The 11539-nt window shown below is 39.3% G+C and overlaps 1 protein-coding gene across 1 annotated transcript; it reads right to left on the bottom strand.

Annotated features, from left to right (window-relative positions):
• Nucleotides 1-3212: 3212 nt before the first annotated feature.
• Nucleotides 3213-7024, bottom strand: LOC116248745 (zinc finger protein GAI-ASSOCIATED FACTOR 1-like). The gene is made up of 3 exons (XM_031621706.2): nt 6390-7024; nt 5787-6183; nt 3213-4761 (listed from the first exon to the last, which is right to left on the bottom strand). Exons 1-3 carry the CDS (start codon nt 6547-6549, stop codon nt 3579-3581), a joined length of 1740 nt encoding a protein of 579 aa, XP_031477566.1. The 5' UTR covers nt 6550-7024; the 3' UTR covers nt 3213-3578.
• Between the last annotated feature and the right edge of the window lie 4515 nt (nt 7025-11539).

Here is an 11539-nt window from a genome sequence, read left to right as displayed (position 1 = left end):
GAAATGATACTTACACATGGATATATCATATGTTAACCCATCCACTTTGCGGTTTGAGAAAACAAAAGCAAGAAAGCACAACACGATTTCAATCTCTTCTCTTTCTCACCTCACTCGTTTTTAGTTTTAGGGTATTTGTTTACATTTTTCATGCACTATGCATGTTTGCATGCCCACTACCTTAGGAAAAGAGGTAGTTGCCACTCTTTCTTAAGCTTGTTTGAATGCAGGATGCCATTAGCGGAATCAGAATTTTTTTCTGGTGGAGCCACTCTTTCAATATGTTTAATTTGTTTGGGAGAACTTATATGTATAACAATCAAATATATCAAAAATATCAATATACTATTAAATTAACTTTGTGAGGTTGGTGTGGGTAACTACCATGTGGCTTCCCTCTAGAGCTTGCCCATGGTGGATCCACGATCAAAAACCCATATATATATGTGCATGTTTGTGTGTGCATGAGGCCCTCGACTAAATCAAATTGGGTGAACTTAAAAGCATAAACCTGGACAACTTTACCAAACTTACATAGAGTAAAACGCAGTTTAAATCTTTCTTACAATTCCAGAAAAGTTGAGAGGATCATACCACACTTAAGGATGGAATCTTCAATTTTTCTCACCAAAATGATTCAAAACCAAATATGTCATTTAGTAAATGCACAGTAATAACGTATATGACCAACATCTTAATAAGGAAATGCTTTTTTCAAGTAAATAATACAACATATGAGATGTCTAAAGTATTTTGTAATTGAGAAGCCAATCGACCACCATCCACACAGTCATGATAAAAAACTTGGTTTCTTTTATAACTTGCCATCTATTTATTTGCATAATCATGAAAACATAAGGCATCTAATGTGATCTATTCGGTACATTATCAAGCTTCTCTGAAAATAGCAGATGGGTGAACTGTATTTCAAAAGTAATATTGGAGAGGGCTACGCTAAAACTAATGCTACCATCCTAAAAATAAATAGCTTCGAGAATTCGATAATGATTTGACACGAGCTCATGATCATCAATGTGCAGCTGACATATGCTGAGATATAGTAAATTGGGGTTTCATTAGGCAAATGTTGGTGATTAGCTAGATTCAGACTGCCATGTTTGGACCTATCCGCTATTAGAATGCATGCAATAAGTGGCCTGAGTGGATTAGTGAAGACAAATGAGGTTTTGTTTTACATTGTAGAAATCAAAATTATATATATGTGGCAAATGTTTCATTGTCTGTTTGGGGGATCAGATTTTACGTCTATGAAGAGATAAGTAAAATTTACAATAAAATACAACTTATATATGACGAGAGAGAGAGAGAATTTAACGACTTAATGTCCTTGAAAATATTGGCATTATACCAGTCGAAAGGGCAGCTTACGTTCTTTTTGAACAAATTATACGTACGCGAGAGAGAGAGAGAGAGAGAGAGAGAGAGAGAGAGAGAGAGAGAGAGAGAGAGAGAAGGAGATTTCGTTCCAATTTTCTAAAATTTTCTACATCGATTAAACTTCCTACGTCCAATCAACCAAAGACGATTGAGGAAATTTACGTTTTGATTCTTTTGAAATCTAAGTGGTAGTATTAGATTTATAGTCGTTAGGCAAGTAGGAAATAACGCCAATCGAATCTTCTATATCCTAAGACACATTGTCCCTGGGCTCTTTTATGTAAAGTCATGTTTAGTGAATAATCAAACCGCAGTTCCAGAGTTATTAGTTTCCTAAAAACATATGTAGTGCTTGAGAGCTTAAAATTTGCTCGTTATTACAACATCAACCTGATAAAGGAAGTTTTTATCTAGAGTTCCATAATCCTTATAAATTCTACTTTAACTTTTGAATGGTACATATTTTATAAATTTTTAACCATATTTCATTCATTTTTTATACTATATATGATGCGGAGTTTTTCTAAGGTTTTTAACGACCAAAAGCATTTAAAGTTTAATTTTCCTTGATGACAATGGCACCACGCATTGCATTCATAAAAAACACATGCAGTACATTCATATAAACCACATATGCATCAGAAACACAAACAAACTAAAAGGAGGTCCAACATTTTTAAGAAACCATGTCATTCTTAAAGTGCCTGCAATCAAATATATTACAGTAGTCAATTAAGTTGGTTTTGCAAAGAAACCTAATCACAAACCGATCGATCGATGTACAACAAAACCGGTTGAGTGCACTAAACAGCAGAAAATCAAGAGTAACAAAGTGGCGATGGATGCGGAAGACACAACAAATATATTAAAAAATATATAATATAATAATATGTAGAAAAATTACAAGTTTAATTTGGCTCTAATTAGGCTAAGTACACTAGATTTCCTGGGCTAGATAGACAAAACATTCCAAGAAACTTCAAGAGTGATTTGGTGCAATATAATTTAGTTAATAAATAGTTGACTAAATTGAAATTGATGACGTGATAGAAGGAATGCTCATGCAGAATCCTGCAGTGAAATGAAAGGACACAAAATGGAGGACTTTACATGACCAAGTAATGTCAACAAATTAAACGAAGCCTATGGCTTTTTATGATATAGCAACAAGAGACAATTTATCCAGGGAATCACAAACTAAAGCTACAAGCCGCCTCTACGTAGAAGACGACAGGACAATCTCACTTTCATCTCATAGAAAACCGCGTTGTCATATATATATATATATATATATATATATATATATATATATATATATATATATATATATATATATATATATATATATATATATATATATATATATATATATATATATATATATATGAATTTCATTGAGTTGTTTAGGCAAAGTTGATATATGCATTTGCACACCTTTTCCTTTCTCAATGAGAAAAATCATTTGGATGGATGTCCATATACGTTAAAACCTAAAAGGATCAGCTTTTTTGCAATAAAAACTTGAAAATTGTTGCTATAAGATCAATGTCCACGTTAACGATAACAATCATGAAAGTTATGCTAATTCATCTCCAAAATGTGGTTGAAATTACGCAACCCTTTTTAAATGTTTATAAAATGTTCGTGCACATTTAGGAATATACTCTCTCTCTCTCTCTCTTTCGCGTACTTTCACACGTTCACGCGCAAAGACAAATATGATAAAATGGACACAATAGCAAAAGGGTTGCGCTTTTTGCACAGGCAGAACGCGTAAACGGACTAGGGGCTGTATGCACATGCAGATCCAAGAATGAAAAGTAATAAACTTATTTTTCTTTTACTCCGGGTCTGGATAAAGAAATAGTAACAGCATAAGAGAAGACAAAATAAAAGAGAACCAGTGCATCTCGTTCATGAAATGGCACTTTTGACATCGATCTATCGTTAAAATATGTCACTGTTAATGTTTTTTTAACTGGCCAAACACTTACTATATAGATAGGTATAGACAAAATCTATCGATACCAAGCAAGATTGAGCTTACCAGTATGAAGCAAACCATGTTTGCTATCTGGTTCCAGCTACCAACTACCAAAACGATGAACTTCAAATCCTATCTGATCACATACCTTATCATATTCTCTATTGGCCCTGAGAGGCTCATAATTGGACGTCCCTTAGTGCAGGTACCCTTCATTGTAAGCCTTCATTTCCAAATCCATTGTTCCGAAAGTCACGTTCTGTTCATGATGGTGGTCTCTCTGAGAAAACCCTCCTCCCACAAAGCCTCTATTCATCCCTCCAACCCCCAAGAAGTCCCTGGTTAGCCTGTCAGACCCTCCCATTCTCATATTTGAAGCCGCAGTCGGGTGGAGCTTGTCCTCAATTGCTTCCAAATTGTTCATCATCATGTTCCCGCTTTCCAAATTCATGCTGTTGTTGAAAGCGAAGGCGCCCAGATCGCCGCTGTTCTCGCGGCTTCGGGGTCTGATCAGATTACTACCGAAAGCACCCCGTATCTTATGTTCGTCTGCAATTCTGGACCCTCCATAAAGAGCAGAACCACCACTATCTAGGGAGTTCATAATGTCCTGGACATGGCTCTCTTGACAGCTGCTATTAAGGTTGGTTCTCATATGGTCGAGGTTCGTGACTGGGAAGCTTGAAGGGTTGTTGGCTGGGAAAGACGAAGAAGATGATGAAGGTCTCTGCTCGTGCCCAAAGAAGCCAGTAGTATTTGCAGTAGAACCGCCGAATCCTCCTCCCAACATGCTTTCATTGTTCAAACCAGTTGCAGTTGCACCAATTTGAGCAGCCTTGTGGAGCAAAGCAGTGGCAGACATATGAGGCAGAACCGCTTCATTATGCATGTGGGAGCTATAGAGAGAAGAGACGCTCTCACTCATATGATCACTCAAAATATTGTTGTTGAGCTGAGAATGGATGGACAAGCCTGAAGGGCCAAGATGGGTGTTGTTGTTCCCATCATTTTTGTTGCTGATGCTGCCATTTGATAAGAAGCCTAAGTTGAAAAGAGTGGCTGCAGGATTGTTGTTACTGTTATCATTGCTAGGAAGAGCAGGAATCTGTGTCAACCCAGGATAAGCACTAAGGGCTTGGGAACCTTCTGAGAAATTCTGATCGAGGCCAGAAGGAAAAAAAGATGGCAGTGATCTGAGGGAAGAATTTGATGGGGTAATCAGATGATCAAATTGTGGCCCTCCTCCTCCTCCTCCTTGCATCCTAAGCATACCAGAAGGAGGCCTGTGGGTGTTATATAGATGCAACCCACTGGGGAGTCTAGCGCTTTCTTGGGCTAATGCATCGCAGAATGCTCTATGGGTGATGAAGCTGTCACGCCTGCAGCAAAGTAAGAACAAGTTAAAAGAAAAAACAATTAAAGATTTTGTCCTAGAGTACAAGGGAGTTATTGTTCGCTCAAGGACTGCCTCTTTGTAAGTGTGTGCTCAGGAACTCCTTCACGAGCAGTTTGTAGTACAAAATCCTAAAACCAATAAATGCTTCCTTTCAGAAAGCACAAAAAGAGGAGAAAAGGAAAACCAAGATCTCCTATAAACAAGAAACGCTCCTACGAATCTGCCAATGCTACAACTAGGACAGTTAGACGGAGAAAACAAGACTCCCTTCTAAGAGGCATTAATTGAACAGAAAACTGACCCTCTGAACAAAAAAAATTCCCCGTCCAATCTGTAAAAAAATGCTTTTCAATAATGTTTTTTTTTTAATTGCTTTCCTCCGAAAGGGAAATTCATCTATTACATAGAGCAATTCCAAACAAGACCCATTTCCCCCATTTGAAAACAACGCGTAGGCCAACCGAAATAGACTGTACAAATCTGAACGAGAAGCAGAAGATATTTTTGAGCTTAATGTTCAAACTCCAAAAGTTTTTCATCAAAGTGGCACCTGCAGCACCACTAGCGTGTTCAGGCCGGGCCAACCAGCTCATGGAACTAGGCAACACGTGAACACGAAAAGACTGTCAATGGCGTCATCTCCAAGGATGGGGAGGAAAAAGAATTTTTTTGTCCCAAAAAATCCATGAACTCTGCATACAATTCAGAACGAAAAAACAATCACGTGGAAACAGAAAATTTTTGGTAATGGAAAAATTATTTTGAAGTTACACCCTTGGTCGGTTTCCATCCCTGCCAGTAGGAAAATCTGATATTGTTCGATGTTTTCTTGTATGTAGATCAGAATCTATTTGGAGAAAGCAGAAAATCATAAAAGAAAAGTCAAGCTAAATTTCCTGCAGATCTCAACCAGCACAACAAATAATTCCACCAAATAATGCCACACATCTAATCTAATGATATTATAGTTGTTCAACATTTGATTGGTAGCCTATATATTAGGTTTACCTTGAAAATAAGGTTCCGCAATCGCATCTATACTCCCTTGTACCGCAAATCTTCGAGTGGGCCTTCCAATCAGACTGAACTGCATATTTTTTGGAGCACTTCTCGCACTTCCACTTCTTCTCGCCATGCTTTCTGCAATAGTGTTTCTTGATGCCTGTGAGATCACCTAGGGCTCTTGACGGATCATGGTGGACGCATGTGGGCTCTGGACAAAGGTAAACCTTCTTCTTGACTTCCTTATTTGATTTCTGCTTCAGCTTCCATGGGAGGTTGTGGCCTCTCCTGTGGAGTTGTAAGTTCTGTTCCCTCTGAAATCCTTTGTTGCATACCTCGCAGATGAACCTGTTTGTGGCCATCAGTGTCTTGGGTGAGAGTGCAATCACTTCTGCATCTGGATCTGTCAATTAACAGCAGCAGTAATAAATAAGAAGAAAAGGGAAAGGCGAGAACTTGCTTCAGTTTTGGGGGCGTAGAATCCCCATGCTTTCTTTTGTTTCTGCAAATTAGAACTTGATAATTAAAGTAATAAACTAAAACCAATAACAACGCTGCTGTGACATGTGAGTGTGTGTGTGTGAATAATGACTTCATATAGATACTTGCTTGGTGTTCCAGGGAGATTCCTTCTCTTCTTTTGCGGGTTGCTTGTGGAGGCAGTTGTGGTTGATGTTGGTTGCTTGATGTCGCCCTGACAGGAGCCTCCACAGTCCTCTTCTGGTTCTATGATTCCAAACGATATCTTTGTAGAAGGAAGAGCAGCCATCTTCTTTTGCTTCTTCGTCGATAACAAAGCCAAGTAGATTATAAGGAGAAATCTCTTGCCACCTTATATTAGTACCGTGAAATCTTCTCAAATCGTGAAAAAGGAGGTGAACTTTCTTCTGGAAGAGGAAAAAGTTGAAAGAAATTCAAGTACTGATTGATGGGTATCTTTTTCTTACACCATTTCAGCTTTTGATGTCATTGAACACAGAAAGACAGGAACTCCTTGCTTCTCTGAGATGAAAGGATGGAAGAGAAGAAAAGGAGAAAGGCATGTGAACGAGTTTCTTCTCCCATGCATGGAGCGGAGGACAGCATATCCAGTAGAGGTAGATCTGCCCTTCTGATTGCTGCTGCTGCTGCTCCTTCGCCTTCCCTTAACTTTAGAGCGCTTTCAGTCCCTCACCAAACTCGGTCTGCTAGCTCTATTTCTTTTTACAGCTCCCTCGATTTTACTTCAGTTATCCAAACACAATAAAAATACAAAAGAACTATTAATTGAAAGATGTCTCCCGTCAGGCTCCCCTCACGCAGCCTCCTCTGTCGTTATCAATTTCATGGAATGGGGCCACCTTATATATGTATCGATATTATGTATATATATATATATATATATATATATATATGAGAGAGAGAGAGAGAGAGAGAAAGAGAGACCATCTTACCCTAAACGTAAAAGAAGAATACCTGCAATCTTTTTCTTTGTTTTTGCATGAATTAACATTGCCAAGCTGGATTTTGTCATCACTATCATCATCCCTATCTTCGTACCTCCTCTTGGATCTTACTATTCCAAGTTGTTTTCATCAAAATGAACCTCACATGTGTGATCTATATGGTGAGTTCAGTGAAGATTTAATAAGTAATCAAAATATATACCAGCTAGAATGCAATTTACATGATCCTGCTCTCCGTAAGTGAAGCAAGAATGGATCGCTGAAAGCAACCAAACGATCATTCAATTAATTAATGAAAACATATAGTCCAAAGATGGACACCGAAGGCATTTAATCATACTAAAGAAGAAAGGAAATAAACAACAGCAGCAAGGCTACACGGATCCATCTGCATAATGTAATTCGAGAACAGAAGAACCAGTTATATAACCAGAGCTCATATTCGAGCTCTTGTCTTATTGTGCGTAAATACTAAAGCAGTGAAGATGGGGTGTGGCTCTCTCTTTATGAAACAAATGGAACTGAATTGGAGACGGAAGAATAATAGCCTAACGTCACGAACTGTTAAAAGGCAAAGACTCTGAATCTGAAAGAGAGAGAGAGAGAGAGAGAGAGAGAGAGAGAGAGAGATGAGTCATGGAAGTGTTCAACCCCCACGTAACGCAGGTGGAGTGAAGCAGCCAAAGGTAGAGACGTCATGAGGGGGAGGGCGTCCGCAAAAAGGTAGGATGAAGGGTGACATCAGTTTCTTACGCATTTCAGGGGCCGGGACGAGGGGGGATTGCTTCATTCGAATAATATTGCTGTAATTATAAATCGCAAAACTTGACAAACTCTCTCTCAGAAAAACTAATACGTAAAACCTTTACGCAAAAACAAAGAACCAATTCTTAATTCATGTGATTTGTACATTCCCAACGTTACATCCCAATGATTAGTTTTACAAAAAGAAAACTTTAGATATGAATTCCAACCATAGATAAACTTTGTTGGTAGCAGGTAGTGTTGGGATGTGTCAACGGAAAGAGAGAGGTTGAGATTGAGAGAGAGAAAACTTACTTTATTTCATATTCCAATATCAACTGGTCTGTTGAAGGTCAATAATGTTAATAGCCGACCAAGAAGGGATTGCTGGTTCTGGAATTTACGATTGACGCTAGGCGGCCGCCATGGAATGGAACGACTTATCTTCGGGGCCGATAGTCGCCATCATTGACGTAATTCTAATGGCTAGTTAAAGGAAACTTGTGAGGTTTTTCCTTTAATTTTCCTCCCAAGTTTTGTAATCTTGAGGTCGTCCACATATAAGTCTGCACGCGCTATGCATGTTAGTTGTCTTTCTTATCAACCCTTTTGTGAAGCATTTTATGCACACCCTGGCCAAGACTTACTCTTGCTTATGCTTTCATTTTTTGTTAAATATTAGTCATGGTATTCAATGTTCGGATTTGGGGTGAGAATGGATCGAATCTGCAGAGTTGGAACCGGCGTGAGATCCGACTAGGTAGATGATCTAGCCGAAACTGAAGATGATGCATTAAGGTTGGTGCCAGTTTTTTTCGAAATTAATGCACAAATTCATGAATTGTTGTCGGAATTCGATTTCCATTGGGATCAAGCCTAGCTTAAGATATCAAGCCGAACCAACCCAAAACCAAAGGGGAACCCAAAACGATAAATGAAATTATAATCGAGAAACATTTAATTGGATATCCGAATACATGTGAAAGCAATTGGCAGCTTACTCTCAGAAAATGCACCCTGTAATGGCAATCGAATATAGAACACATGCAACATTAAAACCAAATTAACCACATTATTAAAGTGCATAGAATACATGTTATTGATGTAAATATGTAACACATGTTTATGCTGAAAATATGTATGGGATAAGAAGTGAACATAAAAAAGTAAAGTTTAATTGCAGAATACGTACGGCCGGAAGACAAATTAGTCCCAGGACAGGCTCGGACATAGAGCGGAATATGGGTTCTTTCTTGAGCAGACTGCTGCTCATGTATTACTTGATTCATCTTAGAACTGCCAATCCAGAAATGCACATTAAATTTAGTTATGTATCTTTCTATGTCATGTCCAACAGCATGGAATCCTTTTGCCAGATGTAGTGCTGCGATGCAAGTCTCGATCATTTTTCCGGGATCAAAGGATGGTCGATCTTTGCTGGAATACACTTAATTGATGGCACATAATAGTGGAGGTCCGATCACATCATTATGTAAACTATTAAAATTCTAAGATAATGCTATGATACAAAACATATTTACTATAATATATTAGGCAAATATGATTAAACACACCACCCAACGTAATGGGGTCAGACATGAGAGGTCGGCGGATTTCTCTATACAAATCCGATCGGAGAAATCTACAAATCTTATACATATATATGTGTGTGTTAAGGGAGAAGGAAAATATTGCATGGTGTTCCCTAAATTTTGATGTGACATGAGTGCGAGGAACATAAGATGCAGTGCCTCTTAAATAGTTGTCCATCACAGAATCATGCAGACCCATATTCTCTATCATGTTATATCTTATAAACATTTCTGTTCAAGTGATCCATACTCCCTGGTTGTGCGCGTGGAAGAAGCTCCAAAGACAATATACATTTTTATCTCTCTTTCTCCACATGTATATGTTCCGTTTGTTCATTCTTTTCGTGTTATCGAGAAAATAAGAATCAATTGAGATAAACAAAAAAAAAAAACACTCTCTGTCTCTCTCGTTCTCATGTTCACAGCAGAACAACTGTAATTGGCTGAGAGAAGAGAAACTATTCTGATGCATGGAGGTAGAGTAAAAATGTGGGCATTGCTTTTACTATTTAGCATCCTCTCAGTCGGGGCCAATATTTATCGTCATCATCAACAACATGAACATGCACAGGTGCATGGAAAAGCATACAAAAATTTGCAGTACTTGAACTAACAGCATTTGTCCTCTAGCCATCAAGATACGCGGATGAAATGATAGGCGTCCCCCACCAACGACACGCCTGTCCTCCTCCCCCTCTCTCTTTTCAACTCAACTCACAACTCCGTTGATATGAGGAGGAGGAAGCAGCAGCAGCAGTAACAGCAGCAGCAGTACACAGAGATCCACCATAATTAATCCCAATTGTTCATATTTGAATGTTGGATGGTCACATGCACCATTATCTGTACACATTCTCATCTCTCTCTCTGCCCCACACGTGAAAGAATAATTCAGAAAATGACAATCCTGTCCTCTCTCAGAAAAATTCCCATGAGACCCCATTATTATATTGTTCCCTCTGTGTGGTTCCCCGAGCTGCCCAGTTGGATCGGCAACGCCATGACAAAACAGGATATCGGTTAAAATTCTGCGGATTAAAATATCGCCTTCGCAGAAGCAGAATATGTGGTTATCGTTCCAAACTATGGCACTTTCATTTGTATAAAAATGCGAAGTATTGACAGTTGCAAATGGGTCGAATCTGTTGCAATACCTTTTGTCGCTTTCAGCTGCCCCAGCTTGGATTTGGACCCCCATCCTTTTCGGATCTTAAAAGTTTTCGCCTCCATAATGTTTTTATAACGGCAATATATCATTTGTTTCCTCACAAATTTCATCTACACAATTCTTTTTTTCTGAATGGCCGATAAGTTCGCGTTAACTATACCATGCAGTATGGGTTTGGGAGTTTGGATCCGCTTCGAGTAGGGACGAGTCACGTGGGCGGGGGTGGTGGAGGGCAAATTCGTCATTGAGGCCTTGCTCCTTTCGCATCCTTCGTTTGGCGACGACGCGTTAGGACGGTAACTCGTGAAGTCCGGCTGGGAGGAAATGACGGAAGCGCCCCAAATGATTGGAGTGGAGCGAGGGGTGTGAATCCGGCCGGAGAGAGTCTACGCGTTTTTCTGTTGTGGCGCATGTCGTCCCCACGCTGCTGCGGAGGGGAGGATGGATGGGCTGAGAGTGAGAAGGGGGGGAGGGGTTGAAGTTGACGTGGTGGTGTTGCTGGTGGCACCGGCTGCGGCTGCTGCCGGTGGTGGTCCTCCGGGGTCCACCACCTTCACGGGTTCCGGTCTCCTCTTTCCTGTTCTTTTCCCTTCCCTCACATCATTCAATTATATTGCTATTGCACCTTGTTTATTAGTTAAACATTTCTCCTTCATCATATTAGATGGAAGCATTTAAAACGATTGGCCGTTCTAAGACCAGGAAAAGATATTTGAATGAACGGACCAATATATTACTTGGGAAGAACTAGTTAGAGATCTCGCCGGCGATATGATACGCGACATGATGGCTGCACCCGTCAATGTGATT

The sequence above is a fragment of the Nymphaea colorata genome, chromosome 2 (assembly GCF_008831285.2).
Source record: "Nymphaea colorata isolate Beijing-Zhang1983 chromosome 2, ASM883128v2, whole genome shotgun sequence".
NCBI classification, from domain to species: domain Eukaryota; kingdom Viridiplantae; phylum Streptophyta; class Magnoliopsida; order Nymphaeales; family Nymphaeaceae; genus Nymphaea; species Nymphaea colorata.
Note: the sequence above shows the minus strand (reverse complement) of the source record. Positions and strands in the feature narration are given on the sequence as shown.